The 19,472-nt window shown below is 38.5% G+C and overlaps 3 protein-coding genes across 3 annotated transcripts in view; all 3 read left to right on the top strand.

The window, feature by feature from the left end:
- The window catches only part of LOC128920062 (short stature homeobox protein 2), a 216,758-nt gene extending 211,688 nt beyond the window's left edge, over positions 1 to 5,070 (top strand). The window contains exon 5 of the mRNA XM_054226315.1: positions 4,437 to 5,070. Coding sequence (XP_054082290.1) covers positions 4,437 to 4,625 — 189 coding nt within the window. The 3' untranslated portion in view covers positions 4,626 to 5,070. The remainder of the gene's footprint in view (positions 1 to 4,436) is intronic.
- An 11,955-nt stretch (positions 5,071 to 17,025) lies between these two features.
- LOC128920315 (uncharacterized) lies at positions 17,026 to 17,862 on the top strand. Its single transcript, XM_054227394.1, has one exon. It carries the CDS (start codon positions 17,026 to 17,028, stop codon positions 17,860 to 17,862), a length of 837 nt encoding a protein of 278 aa, XP_054083369.1.
- Positions 17,863 to 17,947: 85 nt separating this feature from the next.
- LOC128920314 (uncharacterized) lies at positions 17,948 to 19,237 on the top strand. Its single transcript, XM_054227393.1, has 3 exons — positions 17,948 to 17,994; positions 18,042 to 18,353; positions 18,454 to 19,237. The coding sequence occupies exons 1-3, from the start codon at positions 17,948 to 17,950 to the stop codon at positions 19,235 to 19,237; spliced, it is 1,143 nt and encodes a 380-aa protein (XP_054083368.1).
- The last annotated feature ends 235 nt before the right edge of the window (positions 19,238 to 19,472 follow it).

Below are 19,472 nucleotides of genomic sequence, written 5' to 3'. Positions count from 1 at the left end.
GACGAGATGCTCCAAAAGTAGTTTCTGCTGGAACAACTTTGAATGGGAGTGAAACAATGTAACGCCCTTCGCTGTTTCTAATGGTTGTTTTAGAATATAATCTGTCACAATATTGTTCTTCTACAGTGAGAAATGGTTTTTAGGTATTTCTTCTAGTTCCCAGAATTTGGAAAGCTGATTATCTGAAGATACCTCGTTGAAATATGTGACGTTAGTCGGTTTATTCTTCGTTTCTTCGGAGGGAACAGAACCTGTTAAAATCCAGCCAAACACTGTACGGTGGGCAATGAGGGAACCGAAGATCTTTTATTTTACACCGTTTCGTATGATTTTTGGGTAGATATCCCCTCCGATCATCAAGTCAACCTTTTGACTCGTATGGAAATTGTTATACGGCTATGTAAGCTGACGTTGAGCAACACCAAAAGCTCCGTCAGGATCGGGAAGGACCTCTCCGAGCCGTTCGATACCAAACGAGGCTTCAGACAGGGTGACTCACTATCGTGCGACTTCTTCAATCTATTGCTGGAAAAAATAATACGAGCTGCAGAACTAAATAGAGAGGGTACAATCTTCTACAAGAGTGTACAGCTCCTGGCGTATGCCGATGATATTGATATCATCGGAAGCAACAACCGCGCCGTTTGTTCTGCGTTTTCCATACTAGATAAAGAAGAAACGAAACGTATGGGTCTGGTGGTGAATGAGGACAAGACGAAATATCTCCTGTCATCAAACAAACAGTCAGCGCACTCGCGTCTTGGCTCCCACGTCACTGTTGACAGTCATAACTTTGAAGTTGTAGATAATTTCGTTTATCTGGGAACCAGCATTAACAACACCAACAATGTCAGCCTTGAAATCCAACGCAGAATCACTCTTGCCAACAGGTGCTACTTTGGACTGAGTAGGCAATTGAAAAGTAAAGTCCTCTCTCGACGAACCAAAATCAAACTCTATAAGTCGCTCATTATTCCCGTTCTGATGTATGGCGCTGAAGCGTGGACGATGACAACATCCGATGAGACGACTCTTGGGGTTTTCGAGAGAAAGGTTTTGCGCAAGATTTATGGTCCTCTAAACATTGGCAACGGCGAATACCGCAGACGATGGAACGATGAGCTGTACGATTTATACGACGACATTGACATAGTTCAGCGAATAAAAAGACAGCGGCTACGCTGGCTAGGGCATGTTGTACGGATGGAAGAAAACACTCCAGCTCTGAAAGTATTCGATGCAGTACCCGCTGGAGGAAGCCGCGGAAGAGGACGACCTCCACTCCGGTGGAAAGACCAAGTGCAAAGTGACCTGGCTTCACTTGGTGTTTCCAGTTGGCGCCAAAAAGCAAAAAGGAGGAATGAGTGGCGCGCTCTGGTGGATTCGGCTATAATCGCTTAAAGCGGTTCCTACGCCAAATATATATATATAAGAGGATATTGGGTAACCTTTTAACAATGGAAGGGTTGATTGATCTGGATGGAAGCAGTCCAGTCAGTTTTGGTAGTACCAACGCTTCTGCTTCTAGTTTTAAACCTTTGTTATGGGGCGAGCCAATGGTGATTGAGCATACCGTTTGAACTCGTCCCGACACGGTATAATTCCATCCCGAAACTCGTCCGCTGACTTTCCTGCTTGTCAGATTTAAGCGTTTTTGCAGACTGTTGGTAATGAAGTTTCCTTCAGATCCCGAATCGATCAGGGCTCTGACAGTGAAGGTGTTATCGTTAAGACATATAGTCACCATAGCTTTACCTAAGAGCATGCTGCGACTGGTAGGCACATTGGCCTTAATGGAGGCCACATGAGATTTAGTGGAAATCTCAGTAGGGTCTGTGAAAAGGGAAATCTCTGATCCCGGTGAATCATAGAGTGATGTCTCTGTTTGCATTTAGCACAATTGAACATACTTTTACAATCTTAGACTTCATGTGTGTCCGATAAACAGTTTAGGCAGACGTGAAGTTTTCTGACCGTATTTAACCTTGCGTTAGGCTGCATCTCTATAAATCTTTGACAAGTTTTTAAAAAGTGCGATTGAGATGAGCAAAGTTTACATTTAAGACTATTTGTTTTGACGTGATGAGAATTTATGGGTTTGGACCCCGTCCTTGATTGCAAGGTTGGTGTCCGACCTTCACCATCAGCCGACTTAATCTTGGGTTGAGTACTCGACTCGCCTTTGAGGTTAGATACTCTCTCTAGCGTTTTAACTCGTTTGGTTAGAAATTTGTCATTTGTCATTTTGGGATCTCTGAATCCGAATCCAGAGATTGTTCCCAAAGCGACAGTGTATAGTCAGGCAGTCGGATAGAACACAAATACGTAAATAAGGCATCCCAGCTATCTATGTTGTTGCCATGAATTTGTAAACCTGAGATGCAGCTATTTATCTCCCGTTGTAAATTTCTGAGTTCGGCCTCGGATTCAGTTGAAATGTGCGGAAGCTTGAACAATAAATTTAATTGCGTATTGACAAGAACTCGCTTGTTTTCATATCTACACAACAAATTATTCCAAGCCAATGCGAATCCAGAGGCGCTTTCGAAACGATAGCTTTCGCCTCACCTCGGGTTTTTTGATTAAGGTGGAATAACTTTTCGACTGGGGATAACCTCGAGTTTTTCCCATAAATCGCGGCAAATAGATCTCTAAATGAGGGCCATTGCAATACATCGCCATGAAATATTTCTGTATCACATGGCGGTAAGTTGAGGGAATACCTCACCAGTTCTGTCGTTTGTTGCAACCGTTCAGGTTGAATTTGAACTAGGGCTTTGGTTGAACGCCGTGAGGTTGTGCATGAGTTCGCCCATCAAGCCAGCACAACACTCATATGCATGGTAACAGTTGGTATATTTAAGTTTTATGTCCTCAATTGTTTTTGTATCGGAAGCATCCACCTTTGGCAAACACAACTTGTATTCCGACATTACCTCTGCCCATAGAGATTTCAGTTCGGCTTGTTGTACTTCAAGAGAGTAGGCACTTTGGTTGTCTGCTTTTGGAGCAAAAGACTCCTCAAACTCCAGTATAGCGTCTGCAGCTCTGATAAAGGCCTTGATGGATTCCATTGTATCTGACAATTTAACCGAAATAACCGACAATTTAACTGCAAATAAGTTTCACAAAATCATTTCTAAAACTTTAAAATTTGATTTAAATTTGAAAAAAATTGCAAATATGTTGCAATAAGTTTAAAAGTTACAGCACCAATCAATGAAAACTGCAAACTGAAGTAACGCGTTGTTTCGTTGTGAAGCGTACAAATTTTTCGAAATATAAAGTAATAAATTTAATAAAAAATGTTTTGTTTTTTATACAAACACTATCACAAATTAGGTTAGTGCAGAAACAATCAAATACGTTTCGTTCAAATGTGTTTGGAAAGTGCTTGCTGGGTAATCGTCCCAAAGCACTTGCACGCCTAGTGTTCGTATAGGTACACAAACAAAGATTGATGTGAGAGTGACTAAGCTCTTTATATAAATCAAATTACAAATATTTTATTGGAATATATAAAGTGATGAGAAATGACGTGTGCAAGGCAAGGTGTATTTATTGTTGTACTTAAATGAAGTACAATACAACCTGCAGTGTGCGTTGAAATTGTTGGTAGAGTGCCAAAAATAAGTTTCGGTCTCTACTTCACACCGCACAATTGGGTTTGTACATACATAAATTATGTACAAATTAACTTAACGTGTTGCTAACTCAGGCGAATCAATGCACTTTCACTTTAACTTGTTACCTGTTATCCGGCTCGAAGGACCAACGCTAGCTCAGTTGGTGGAGTACGGTGTGCACGTCTGGATCGGCTGAGACGTCGCAAAGGAAGAAGTAAGAAGAAGCAAAGAAAAGCAAGAGCGCAACTTCAAATATTTGGTTGCGTTCGAATTAAGACTTCGAAAATGCTTCGAAGTGGTGATCTCTCTTCCGACACAGACGTGGCAGTGAAATTAGGCGGGGCGGCGTCAACACTAATATTAGTGTTTCCAACTTTCAATGGACTTTATACAATATATTTGACGAATATGTGGGTCTAATAGTGCGTTATATAATATTAATAAAGTTAAATAAATAAATTGCGAGAATACAAAATGTTCGGTTACACCCGAACTTAGCCCTTCCTTACTTGTTTTTAATTCACTTAACTCTAAGTTTGTAGTTTGTACAAGTTATTTTTAACATACGAGTTCACTTTGCAATGATCAAAATAACTGCATTTTTCTCAACCACAGAATCGCGAAATACGAGAATGGAAAACCAAACAAACGCCACAAGTTAATAAGTGTAAAGCAAATATGACAATGAAAATGTTAAATAAGCATGCATATTAATTACAATACAAGAAGTCCAGTATTTTATATACATACATACGTATACATATACATATATACATGTTTTTTAATATTCGTTTATTAAAAATTTTTCAGCTTGGTACTGTAATTGACAACTCTTCACCAAAAACCTGGATTCCTATATGTCCTAACCCATTTGATTTGGCTGCCATTGCATCAGTCTATAGCAAAAAAATTAGTATTGTGGATTTACGAATAAAAGCAAGAAAATACGCGGAAACTTCCAAAAATACTTTAGAGCATATTGACTTACTGGATATATAGTTTAAATTAAATTTTGCTTAAATGTATGTATATTCATCGGTGTTTATACTGAATTTAATATATGTACATACATAAATAAAAAATTATATTATAATATGTTAAGGAAAAAAAATAATTGATACTTGAATGATTTGTTGCTCATATTCAACGCAACGTAAGTATTCCATTTTACATCGGTTGAATAGCCTTAGACCTAAAGACTTTTCACCCAGAAACTTTCAGCAACTAATTGGCGGACTTTCAATTGGACCTAGGTGTGTAATGTTGTATCCATGTTTCATCCATTAACACAAATAAGAAACTCGTTCTTTTTATGTTTGATCATTACCGTCTCGTCCTTTGAAATTTTTTTTTACTTGGAAACAATGCTTTTTTCCCATAAGGAAACAATATCAGCGAATTGCGAATAATTTAATTTTTATATTGAAAACAAAACCAGCAGAAACTAGGTACCAATAATTTATATAATGCAGATTTATATTCAAAAATAAGTTTTTTAAATTAAAATGTCACTAAAATTGAAGATTTTAATATTAGTATGTTTCTCAAAATTTCATACAAAAAAATCTTCACTATCAAGAAATCTGAGAGCACTTGAAATTTTCTATTTTAAAGAAATCTCTTTAATAAATACAGTGGAACTTCCATAACTCGAAGATCTCTATAACTCGAACTTTTGTATTGGCAATAGCGTTTAGAAATAATATTTCATACAAATTTCCTTCCATAACTCAAAGTTCTCCATAACTTGAATTCTTGAATTGGCAATAGAAGTCAAATTTCATACTAATCTCCTTCCATTAATCGAACTTTTCGACCAGGGCATAATACAAAATTTAACATTTTACTATCGAGGCACAATTTTAAAAGAGTTCCTCTATATCGTTTGGAGGAGAACAAAAATATGATATTACTCTAATATATTTCATAAATAATGTAACAAAAGCATGGGACACAGACGTCGAGAGCCAAACAATAGCCAAGTGCAACAAACAAAATTAAAGAATACATGTTTTATCGTATTTAAATAAAACGTTATGCGAAGTAAATCATTAAAACTGTGTATAAATCTATATTTTACAGCTTTTTGAAAGATTTATGTTTTAATGAAAATTTCTATAGCTCGAAGTCTCTCTAACTCAAATTTTTTTTGTGGATTATGGTGATTCGAGTTCCATAATAATATGAGTTGGGGACATGGGCCTCTTTGCCTGCGAAAACGCGACACTGATTACAAGTCTGTGACAAAAAAATTACTATTTGCGGTCATCCGTGGCAACGAAGATTTTACAAGAAATGTACTACAAAACATACATATGTACATGTTTATATGTCATTGAACAAACACACAAACTTACATTTGTGTATGCGTGCACGTAAGTTTGTCAACCACCAAATTTACATTATCCCAGTGAATAAACAGAAAAAATTGTATCATGGCATTGGAAGCAATGACAGGTCATGTCGCGCTTTGCGAGATGAAATGATAAAATTACGTCGAAATCCAATTGTCACCTTAGAAAAAGAATTATTCGAGTTTCTTAGCACAAGAAAATGTTTATCAATAATATCATTCAATTGTCAAAGTCTTCGTGCTCATGTTGATGATTTCTCAGATAGAGTGTTTAAACAGTCAAACATCTTGATGTTATCAGAAACATTTATAAACGACAACGAGCCTCCTGTACCCGTACCAAATTTTGATTTCGTTGTAAGATTTCAACGAAATAAAACAAGAAATTCAGGCGTTGCTATTTATCACAATGAACAAGACAAATGTCATATTCTCACTCCTCATTTAGATATAAAGGCTCCGTACGCGAGTGATGCTGATGTGACGATATCAACATCAACAAGAATTGGCGATTTGTGTGCGGTAAAATGCATAATGAACCCTAGCAATAATCATAACAATAATAATAAAAAAATTAATTTAATTGCCATTTATACATCACCAATTCATCGAGATATAAAATTGTTCATCGGTAAAGCTTTATTACCGTTGTCAACTGCAGGTTCGCAAGCTTTTGCAGATATTATCGGAGAACCAGTAGAGTATAGCGAAAACCGGTACTCCTTGCGGGAGATTTTAATATAAATTTCTCATTGCCAGAAGCTGAACCAATACTGGCATTCCTCAGAGAGAAATTTTCATTAGAAATGATCAAAGGAAGAAATGATCCTACGACAAAAGGAGGTACGACTAGGGATGGCAACGATTAATCATTTGATTAAATTAATCGATTATTTTCATTCAATTTACGATTTAATTGCATCGAAACACCTTTTCAAATTACTCGACTATTACTCGAGTAATTGCAAAATAATCGCAAACAGCATTTTGAAATTTAATACATTTTATGTTCATCTAAGTTAGCTACAGGTGTCGAAATTGCAAACGGTGTAAACATAGTTAAATTCTAATATGTCAACGTAGTTTAATATCAACAAATGAATGTCTGGTAACACTGCATTTACAGTTAAGTCAAACGCATTTTACGTTAAGTTGTTTGAAGAGCAATGGCGCCAGTTAAAAGCGAAGTGTGGAAATTTTTTTAATAAAATAAGCAATAACTACGTTAAATGTCAATTTTGCTGCAAAAATTTAAAATTTTCTAATAACATATCAAATATGTTGCAGCATTTAAAATTAAAGCATGCAACTGTAGCCTGGAAATTGGTGGTAAGTTGGAGCAATCGGTATTATATTTTAAATTTCTTCTAGTTATATATAAATATATGTGTACAAATTAGACTCTGCAATCTAGGAGTAAAGACAATGTTTCACTAAGTGATGATGACACTGGCACCATTTTGTGCACTCTAGTGCACAAAAGAAGGAGGAAGGACAACGATTTACATCTCCACAAGATGAATTGAGCTTTTATTTGAATTGTCAGGTATTAGATCTAAGTCGAAAAACTATTTAGGCTTGGGAAGAAATGAAAACCGTTTACCCAAACTGTACGGACTTTCAAAAAAGTATTGTCATCTACTTGGTACCTCAGTACCAGCTGAGCGGCTTTTCTCAAAAGCGGGTGCAACTGCGACCGAAATACGCAATCGTTTGACAACAATACGTTTATCGAAATTGCTTTTTCTTCAAACTTGGTTGAACAGACTTCTAAATTTGCTTGACTTCAATGAATATATATTCCTTTATGCTAAGACAAATGAATTTTTAATACAATTTTTTAATTTTATTTCCGTTTTTCTTTTTGTGTATATACGAACACAATTTGAATGTCTGAAATAAGAATATGTATGTGATTGGCGTTGCAACCGTTTAGCCGGTTATAGCCGAATCGACGATAGTGCGCCACCTGTCTCTCTCCTTCGCAGTTCGGCGCCAGTTGGAGATCCCAAGTGTAACCAGGTCGCTCTCCACCTGGTCCCTCCAACGGAGTGGAGGCCTTCCCCTTCCTCGGCTTCCTCCGGCGGGTACTGCATCGAACACTTTCAGGGCTGGAGTGTTTTCGTCCATTCGGACAACATGACCTAGCCAGCGTAGCCGCTGTCTTTTTATTCGCTGAACTATGTCAATGTCGTCGTATAACTCGTACAGCTCATCGTTCCATCGTCTGCGGTATTCGCCGTTGCCAATGTTCTGAGGACCATAAATCTTGCGCAAAATTTTCCTCTCGAAAACTCCTAGTGTCGTCTCATCTGATGTTGACATCGTCCAAGCTTCTGCACCGTAAAGCAGGACGGGAATGATAAGCGACTTGTAGAGCTTGATTTTGGTTCGTCGAGAGAGGACTTTACTGTTCAATTGCCTACTCAGTCCAAAGTAGCACCTGTTGGCAAGAGTTATTCTGCGCTGGATTTCGAGGCTGACATTGTTCGTGTTGTTGATGCTGGTTCCCAGGTATACGAAATTATCTACGACCTCGAAGTTATGACTGTCAACAGTGACGTGGGAGCCAAGACGCGAATGCGCCGACTGTTTGTTTGATGACAGGAGATATTTCGTCTTGTCCTCATTCACCTCCAGACCCATTCGCTTCGCCTCCTTATCCATGCGGGAAAAAGCAGAACAAACGGCGCGGTTGTTGCTTCCGATGATATCAATATCATCGGCGTACGCCAGGAGCTGTACACTCTTGTAGAAGATTGTACCTTCTCGGTTTAGCTCTGCAGCTCTTATAATTTTTTCCAGCATCAGGTTAAAGAAGTCGCACGATAGTGAGTCACCTTGTCTGAAACCTCGTTTGGTATCGAACGGCTCGGAGAGGTCCTTCCCAATCATGACGGAGCTTTTGGTGTTGCTCAACGTCAATTTACACAGCCGTATTAGTTTTGCGGGGATACCAAATTCAGACATCGCGGCGTAAAGGCAACTCCTTTTCGTGCTGTCGAAAGCAGCTTTAAAATCGACAAAAAGGTGGTGTGTGTCGATCCTCTTTTCTCGGGTCTTTTCCAAGATTTGGCGCATGGTGAATATCTGGTCAGTTGTCGATTTTCCAGGTCTAAAGCCACACTGATAAGGTCCAATCAGTTTGTTGACAGTGGGCTTTAGTCTTTCACACAATACGCTCGATAGAACCTTGTATGCGATATTTAGGAGGCTGATCCCACGGTAATTGGCGCAGATTGTGGGATCTCCCTTTTTATGGATTGGGCAGAGCACACTGAGATTCCAATCGTCAGGCATGCTTTCTTCCGACCATATTCTGCAAAGAAGCTGATGCATGCACCTTATCAGTTCTTCGCCGCCGTATTTGAATAGTTCTGCCGGTAATCTATCGGCCCCCGCTGCTTTGTTGTTCTTCAAGCGGGTAATTGCTATTCGAATTTCTTCATGGTCGGGTAATGGAACATCTGTTCCATCGTCATCGATTGGGGGATCAGGTTCGCCATCTCCTGGTGTTGTACTCTCACTGCCATTCAGCAGGTCGGAGAAGTGTTCCCTCCATAATCCCAGTATGCCCTGGACATCGGTTACCAGATTACCACCTTGGTCTCTACATGAGGATGCTCCGGTCTTGAAACCTTCGTTAAGTCGCTTCATTTTTTCATAAAATTTTCGAGCATTCCCTCTGTCTGCCAGCTTCTCAAGCTCTTCGTACTCACGCATTTCGGCCTCTTTCTTTTTTTTGTCTGCAAATGCGTCTCGCTTCCCTCTTCAGCTCTCGGTATCTGTCCCATCCCGCACGTGTTGTGGTCGTTTGCAATGTTGCGTGGTAGGCAGTCTGTTTTCTCTCCGCTGCGAGACGGCACTCCTCATCGTACCAGCTTGTTTTTTGTCGTTGCCGAAAACCAATTGTTTCGGCTGCAGCGGTACGCAGTGAGTTTGAGATGCCGTTCCACAGTTCCCTTATACCGAGATGCTGATGAGTGCTCTCAGAGAGCAGGAGTGCAAGTCGAGTAGAGTATTTCGTGGCTGTCTGTTGCGATTGCAGCTTTTCGACGTCGAACCTTCCTTGTGTTTGTTGACGGGCATTCTTTGCTGCACAGAGGCGGGTGCGTATCTTCGCTGCGACCAGATAATGGTCCGAGTCTATATTTAGTCCTCGGAGCGTACACACGTCTAAAACACAGGAGACATGTCTTCCGTCTATCACAACGTGATCGATTTGGTTCCGCGTGTTTCGATCAGGAGACAGCCAAGTAGCTTGATGTATTTTCTTATGCTGGAATCTGGTACTACAGACGACCATATTTCGGGCCCCAGCGAAGTCGATCAGCCTCAGGCCGTTTGGCGATGTTTCGTCATGGAGGCTGAATTTTCCGACTGTTGTGCCAAAGACACCTTCTTTACCCACCCTGGCGTTAAAATCACCAAGCACGACTTTTACATCGTGGCGGGGGCAGCGCGCATAGGTAAATAGAAATAAGAATATAGTCTCCAATATTTTATTGGTTTTATTTTTACGCAAAGTTGCAAACATTGGAATTAATCGATTAATCGATTTTTTTACATTAATTGCAATTAATTGCAATTATTTTTTTATATCTTGCAATTAATCATTTGATTATTTAATCGATTAAAAAAAAATTTTTGCCATCCCTAGGTACGACTATTGATGCGGTATTTGCGAGAAATATAGATAAAATAGATGTAAGACATTTCATATCGTATTTTAGTTATCATAATCCAATTGTAAATATTATAGATATCAATCCGTCAGAACCCAGAAATGATAATTGATTTGGACTTTGGTTTATTAAATGTGCATAATAAATTTATAAAATGTGAATTTAAGAAAGTGTCTCTCGCTAGTTTTCTTTCATACAAAATGATATGCATTTCTTGGAATATCACTAAGAAGTACAGTATACTCTCGAAAAGTAAATCGATTGGTATTTTGGGTAATTTACTTTTTCGAATAATTTACTTTTCCAAATATATACATAAATTACCTGTTTTTATAATATTAAATGCATTTTTAAACTTAAAAAAATCATTCATTTATTTGCTTCAATAAAACATATCGCTCATTTACTTGAATAGTGTCACAACTCAAAAAACACGATTTTTGAGTTGCGTATGCAGAAATGTGCACAATTTCATATTGTATAAAAATTTCATTCCGATCCGTAGAAAAATAAACCGTGAAATAAGAATGTGCCGTTATTAAACTTTTTATGTTGGATTATTTTTTAACTACAATAACGACACTTCTCAGTTGTGCCAGAATTAGGCATGGATTTTTATCTGAAAGAGAGACATATTTTGTGTTACAACACATATTGTCATAGAGTGAATTTGGTTTTCTTTTCAGAAAGAACGACATATTTTGTATTACAACGATATTTGTGAAAAGTAATTAAATTTTTCGTATTGATTTTTTTCAACAAAAACGACGCTTTTGACTTATGACGGCGAAATTGAATTATTTTTTTCACAAATAACGACACAATTCAAAATGGGTCAGGTTTATGCCCAAGAAAAAACATTAGTACACTCCATTTGGTCCATTTATGCTCAACATTGTATTTAATATAATACAGCCCACTAGATTTGTCAATAAACTGATGGAATTTTCTATATTTGCTAAATAAGAGACAATTGAAAACTCTAAATCGCTCTCCTGAAAAATCGACTTTTTTGAGTTGTGACACTATTCAAGTAAATGAGCGATATGGATTTACATGAAAAACATATTTACATTTATGTACATACATACATATGTATTTACTATGAAGAGAGAAAATTTTAAATATTCCTTTTTTTTCTTTTGCAATATATTTTCTGACCATTTTTGTACGACAATTCAAAAAGTCTGACAACTGATTTGAGTAAGTGTTTTTGCAACATCGTAAAAAACGCTGCTTGCTTCGTTTCGAATTTTTTATCACACTCTCTGAAAAGTAAATTCAAAAAATTACTTTTTCGAGGTGCATGTGTAATCTTAAAGGTGATTAACTTTTCCGCGATTATTTACTTTCTGAGAATTTACTTTTCGAGAGTATACTGTATAACTTCATCCGCGCGTAGGGACTCCACGCGCTCTTTTTTTATTAAACCCTTTTTAAAAAATAATTGTTGTGAAAAAAATAATTTTTGGCTTAATTATCTTACCTTTTTTATTTTTGAAGATTCATATATATTAAAGATTAACAAGATCCAGGCAATACTGGAATAGTGTCATAATGGGAATGAACAGTTAAAATGTCAACGAAATTTAGAATTCTAAAATCCACAGACTTCCAAATCAAGCCAAGTGTTCTGTAATGAAATACATGCAAATACTACATATTACAGTGATCCCCGCTTAAGTGCCGGCCACACTCCACTTGATTTGAGTATTTGAGAAAAATCTTGGTAAGTACGTCGAGGCACTTAAGTGCCTTTCCCGCTTAAGTGTCTCAAAAGTCTTGCATGCTAAGAAGGGACCCAACTTACTCCAGTGTGAGAGTGCCTCAAAATTTGCGTTTTTTATAACATTTTGCTTTGTTACCAGATCAGGGAAAATACAAATTTTTGGTCATTTAAATTATAATAACCAACTTAACGATTAATATACGTAAATAATACCTATTAAAATCGATATTATGGTATATTAAAAAACCGATTTTCGAACTTTGAGTGGTAAATAAAGTGAATTAATACGAATCAACTGCCAATTAATACATTTGTTTAATGTTTTCAATGGAAAATTAAAATTCCGATGCTGCAGATCACAAAACAATTCTGCAGATCACAAAACGTTTCCATTCATAATTATTGCTTTAAGTTCAGTTTTCCAATTGCGAAACGTCAAATCCTCCTCCATCCAGCCAACTGTCAAAGTCGAGGAGGTTTTGACGTTTGATATTGCGCTCTCACTTACAATGAAATGAGAGTTGGACATCTCTTTATCTCTGTTATTGATATCAGGGATAAAGGGATATCCAACTTATTCCAGTGTTAGAGTGCCTCTAAATTTGCGTTTTTATAACATTTCGCATTGTTGCTAGATCTGAAAAAAGAGAAAATTGTATATATTATATATAATGTTATATTATAAAGTAAACACCCAATTTGCATTTTCCACATCACCTATGAGGTACTCAAAAGGTCGCGTTACCGAAGTTATTTTTGAGTGCTCGGTTCCCCAGTAGGCCTATGTCACCCATAAAAATATTTAATTACATAAAAAAATCATCGAAATAAAAGAGAAACAATTAATTAATTAATTAATAACAAATAAAATTAATAAAAACTGTATCTCTACAATATCACAGCATGCAATATCAATTTTTATTACAAATATATCCCTAATTAATACCCTAATCCTCATCTAATCTAAAAATTAAGTCCTAACTTTAGAGTTTCTATATACTAAAAAACATAATATTTGACTATTGTAATCACTAACAATTAAGGAAAGGCTAAGTTCGGGTGCAACCGAACATTTTATACTCTCGCAATTTATTGAAGAAATTTAACCAATACGTATATGCGGAATAAAGCTCACCGTATTTTTTAAAAACCTATAATTAGGTATATGGGAGCTAGGAGAAGATACCTTTGAAAAACCTACAATGAGGTATATCGAAATGTTATGACCCGATTTTAATAATTTTTGGAACAGAGACACACTATTAGAAGAAAACAATTTCCTCTGAATTAAATTGAGATATCTGAGAGATTTACCCATATTTTCGGTTAAAATTTATCCTTAGGCGCTGAGTTCAACATGTTCGATATCTGGGGCCTTGAAAAGTTATGGTCCGTTTTCGACAATTTTTTCACAAGTGAAGCCAGAGATGATATGTACTAATTGTGTAAAGTTTTATTCCGTCATCTTCATTGGTTCCTTATGTTTACATCATAAAGTGAAGGAATAAGATGGATTTCAAAATTGAGTTATAAGGAAAGTAGTAGTGGTTGTGAACCGATTTCGCCCATTTTTTGTGCGTGTTATTAGGGTGTCAAGAAAATATTATATACCGAATTTCATTCGAATCGGTCGAGTAGTTCCTGAGATATGGTTTTTGACCCATAAGTGGGCGATGGCACGCCCATTTTCCATTTTGTAAAAAAAATCTGAGTACATCTCCCATCTGCTATTTCTTCTGCAAAATTTAGTGTTTCTGGCGTTTCTCGTTAGTGAGTTAACCCACTTTTAGTAATTTTCAACCTAACCTTTGTATGGGAGGTGGGCGTGGTTATTATCCGATTTCAACTATTTTCATGGTGTGTGGTGGGGTATGTAAGGGAACCGACTGCAGAAAGTTTGGTTTATATAGCTTTATCTGTTGGTTGCGAGTTAAATACAAATAACCCATTTGTGGGCGGGACCACGTCCACTTCCCCAAAAAAATTACATCCAAATATGCCCCCTCCTAGTGCGATCCTTTATTCCAAATTTTACTTTTATATCTTCATTTATGGCTTAGTTATGACACTTTATGTGTTTTTGGTTTTCGCCATTTTGTGGGCGTGGCAATGGTCCGATTCTACCCATTTTCGAACTTGATCTTCTTATGGTGCCAGGGAATATTTGTGCCAAGTTTCGTCAAGACGGACAGACATCTGGATTTCAAATCTACTCGTCACCCTGATCACATTGGTATATATGACTCTATATCTAACTCTTTTAGTTTTAGGTGTGACAAACAACCGTTATGCGAACAAAACTATAATACTCTCGTAGCAACTTTTGATACGAGAGTATAAAAAAGAAGGATAAAAAAACTAGAAATGGGAAACACTCAAAATTTTATTATTAAAATTGGGGACTGAAAGATCTCTAATTAAAATTTAGTTACAAGATAAATGCTAATTCTAATAAAAATAGCAATAACTGCCTTTGGGTCAAAGTCTTCACAACACAAGAAGGGCATAATATCTTCAAATTTAGAAAAAATGATATCTTCTACACCTATTTTGTGACAATTTCTGTCAAATTCGTCAATAAATTTGGTTTCTAAGATATTAATAAATGCAACCAATTGATTAGGCAGCTTAACTATTAGGTCTACAACATTGCTTCCGCCGTTTTTTTAATTTAAGGCTTTTTTTGTATAAAAACGGTTACAAAAATGTTATTCAAAATATTGGCCGTCGCTAGCTACTACTTTTGGCCATCTTTCTGGCAGCATGCGTATTCCGTGCAAATGTCGAAAATTCGGCTGACATTTTCAGTTGAGAATAAGTTTGGGATGCAAACAGATCTCTACAAATATTTTGTTGGATTAATGTTGACACAAATGTCCAAAATCGATATAAAACGATTTAATCGACCAGTGCTTGACCCTAGAGACATCTATTGGAAGCAAAGTTGTAGACTGTAGTAAGTAAGTTGCATTTATCGATTTGATTTTTCATCTCCTAAATAAGGCAATTACTTTAGACATGTGTGCTTTTTGAAAATTTTCAAATAGAGATAGCCGCAGAAATAACTAAACTAATTTTCTTTTAAAAAGTTAATTTCTAAACTACTATCTAGAGTGATGGATCTAACTATGGAGTGTTCGGACCTTGGTAAGCCCTGAAAATCCAAACACATTAAGAAGAACATTGTTACTATGTTCTGACAATACTGTAGCTTCCTTTGGTCACGATATTTACGTAACGTAAACCCCATGATTTCCTAAATAAGCTAGAGAACATGAAAGGTGTTAGTGCCTCCTCAACTTCTAATCTGACCAAAAAAATGTTCTAAGCTGTCCTGACATAGTCGTCTTGTCTTAAGGTAGGGGAATCCTGAGTGTGACAGCAATCGCCACAACCGTCTTAAACTATTTATATTAATTACCCACCCCTTGATCAAATTAAAATTATTTGTTGTGTTGTTTCGTAACTCATCTACGACAATGGCCTCAACAAAACTACTATTAAAAATATCTAATAATTTATTTAATAAAATAATAAATTTATAATATTAAAAAAGAAACGAATTCCGCGGTTTTAATATAGCTCACACTATTTGAGCTTAAGGTTCCCGAGCTGTAAAGGGATAACATACCTGTTCGAGATTTGGATATCGTATAGGGTATAATCCCCATCTAAGTTTGCAAACGCTATGCCTATGGACATATATCGCCTGATTGTAGCGTTATTTCTTCTCCCTTTTGTTATTTGCATTCAGCTATTGCCATATATGCATACGTATGTACGTACATATGTTAGCGACGCTGACTGCAGCCTATTATACATATGCACACCGCTAGCATGAGTATGCTCTACTCCCGAAAACATAATTAGTCTACATACATATTTACATGTTAAGTATAAGCGCATCTATTCGCACCTACATAAAGTGCATTACCTATTGATGCGCAGTTATTATTATTGCATTTTTTGTACGTAAGCCTACTTGACAAGCAGTCATATAGTTGCCGCTCATTGCGGACTTAATTCAGTGCTAAAAATAAAGTCGTGACGACAGGTCACATTGAAACGCAGTTCCTATTATTTGTTTAATTCTTATACATTTTTGGTGCCTCCTGTGAGGAACTGCGACCACCTGTTTTGAGTGTTAGTGTATGATGGCCTCTTTGAATTTACGTGCATCGGCACACCATTCAATTGTGCGCCTTGGAAAGGAAATCCAGAATGCAGATTTCGATCCGGATAAAGTGGAGTGTGAAGTCTTACTCAGCCGAGTAAATCAACATTTCGATCGTTTTGTACATCACCACTTTGATCTGGTCAGCAAGGCGAAGGAAGACGAAATTGCTTCTCACGACGAGTTATTTGCTACAACTGAATCGTTGTACACCACATTGTGCGTCACGTTGCAGCGCCGCTTAAACCCCCAGACTGCCGTCCAGGTTACATCACCGACAGCTAATCACGTGGCAGACATGCGGCTGGATCCGGTAACAATTCCACGATTTGACGGAAGGCCAACGAGCTGGTTGGCATTTAAGGACCTATTCGAACCGGTGGTTCATAATCGAACTGATTTGGATCCTGCATATAAATTGGGTAAGCTACGCCAGTGTGTCGATCAAGAAAGTGTTGATGATTGGAGGATTATATACCGGTGGCTACCACGAGGTGTGGTCCGAGCTAAAGCGCCGTTATGATAATCCGCGCCTACTGTCAGAAACACATGTGCAGAGCTTTCTTGATCTAGCGAACAACCCAGCAGAATCATCGAATACGCTGCGATCAATTGTGGATTGTGTGCGCAATTCATTTCGTGCACTTGCTGTTATGGACATTCCAGTGCACCACTGGGATGCGATAGTAGTTCCTGTACTTTTGCCGAAGCTACCAACAACGACACGGAATGAATGGGGAATGAGCCTTACAACTGTGAGCATACCGAAATTGGAGGATTTACTGTTATTCCTCGAACGACGTGCCAAAAATATTACCTTTGCCCCACATACCGTTATAACAGAACCGTTGTATAGGCGTTCCGCTTCTCGTATAGTTAAGGCGCACGTGGGCGCAACGAATAGTACTCAATTTACAAGCGAACCCGCTGCCAATGTTGGTTGCCCTCAGTGCTCAGGTAATCATCGTTTAATAAGGTGTCTTCAGTTTCGGAACATGCAGGTCCCTGAACGCTGGGACCGTGTAAGGCGTTTAGCTGTATGCTTCAATTGTCTACGTTCAGAACATACCGTTCATCAGTGTACTTCTGGTGTGTGTTCGTTTTGCCAGCAAGGGCATAACACGCTACTCTGTCGACGTACAGGTACGAAACCTGTAGAGAATATAGCGGATACGAGTGTATCCCGACCATCAGCAGCTTCGGTAACAACGCCAGGCTCTACATCAACATTAAGCTTAGGTGCTGCGGCGAAACACACTTCTACTGGACCGCAAGTGTATTCCCGCCAGCAATGACATATGGATGAGGTCCAGTCATTAGTTGCACAAGATGACCGGACCACTTTGCTTGCGACGGCTAAGGTGCTTCTTTCGGATTGCCATGGAAGGCCTTATGAATGCCGTGCATTATGTGACATCGGATCTCAGGTGAGCTTCCTCAGTGAATCCATGTTTAAAATTCTGAACCTTCGTAGAACTCCGGGGCAGATCCGAGTAGAAGGTATAGGCGCCAATGCAGCCGCTTACACAAAGGGCTCTACAACTGTGCGATTGAGATCCCTCAACGACGAGGCATTCTCGATGCAATTTGAAGTCTACATCCTACCAACGATTACGACTATGACACCAGTATGCAAGGTCGACTCCTCCGCCTGGGATCACCTTTCTGGACTCCAGCTTGCCGATCCAACATTTGGCACTCCTGCCAAAATTGATCTTCTTATTGGCGCAGATATTTGGCCCGCTTTAATTGCCGATGGGATTGCTGCGGGACCCCATGACGAACCGTGCGCGCTCTGCACCCGCCTGCACCCGCCTCGGTTGGGTTGTGTTTGGCCCCGCGATGGTCAACACTCCAAATCATTTGACGCACACTCTAACCCTTAGTAAATGCATTGGCGATCAGAAACTGGACAAACTGGACGCTGGTCCTGTCGACGAACTCTCGGTAGATCCTTGTGAACGGATTTTCATCGACACTGTACGTCGCACGGCAAGTGGACGCTATAGTGTACAAATCCCGTTTCTTCCGAATGCTCCAGTGTTAGGAGATTCGTATCAAGCAGCGCGCCGTCAGTTTTTCCACCTTGAGCGAAAATTAGCTGGCGACCCTGAACTCAGGAATAAATACATCATGTTTATGCAAGAGTACATAGCACTCGGTCACATGAGTCCAGTGAAGGACGATTGCATCGACCCGACTCAATGCTATTACATACCCCATCACGCGGTGACAGGTAAATTTCGTGTGGTATTCAACGCGTCCTGCAAAACCACAAGTGGAGTGTCATTGAACGACACTCAGTTTTCGGGACCACAGCTTCAGGACAATTTGATTGATATTCTTCATCGGTTTCGACGCTATCGTGTAGCTATAACAGCCGATGTCAAGAAAATGTTTCGACAGGTTGAGATCAATCCCTTGCATCGTAAATGGCAACGCATCTTGTGGCGGGAATCTCCAGTCGAACCACTACGTAGCTTTGAGTTTGCTACAGTAACGTATGGAATGACAAGCAGTCCATACAATGCGATTCGCTCCTTCCGGCAATGTGCTGTAGATAACTACAACATTGTGGAGGACGAAAACCGTGCTTCTACAGCAAGAAAGAGTATCCTGGATGGATTTTACGTCGACGACTATTTGGAAAGTTTCGACTCTCTGGTGTAAGCTGTTAGTTGTGCTCATGATGTCGACGCAATCCTTCGACAAGGTCAGTTCATTCTTGGCAAATGGAATTCGAACTGCGCCAAGGCACTTGATGCAATCACCGATCCAGAGAAATCAGGAGCGATATTGTATTATACGATTCCAACGCCACCGTGTTAGGCTTACACTGGAATCCGTTGAGCGACGAGCTCTTTTTTAAGGTGAGCATTGCAGACTCACATACACTACCAACAAA

The sequence above is a fragment of the Zeugodacus cucurbitae genome, chromosome 3 (genome assembly GCF_028554725.1).
Source record: "Zeugodacus cucurbitae isolate PBARC_wt_2022May chromosome 3, idZeuCucr1.2, whole genome shotgun sequence".
NCBI lineage: Eukaryota > Metazoa > Arthropoda > Insecta > Diptera > Tephritidae > Zeugodacus > Zeugodacus cucurbitae.
This window is presented reverse-complemented; position numbering and strand designations above follow the sequence as displayed.

Coding starts and splice junctions, on each gene's coding strand:
- LOC128920315 (XM_054227394.1), top strand. CDS start 17,026: ATGATTGGAGGATTATATACCGGTGGCTACCACGAGGTGTGGTCCGAG.
- LOC128920314 (XM_054227393.1), top strand. CDS start 17,948: ATGGAAGGCCTTATGAATGCCGTGCATTATGTGACATCGGATCTCAG. Junction 17,995..18,041: donor TATGTGACATCGGATCTCAG/GTGAGCTTCCTC, acceptor GAACCTTCGTAG/AACTCCGGGGCAGATCCGAG. Junction 18,354..18,453: donor GCGGGACCCCATGACGAACC/GTGCGCGCTCTG, acceptor TCTAACCCTTAG/TAAATGCATTGGCGATCAGA.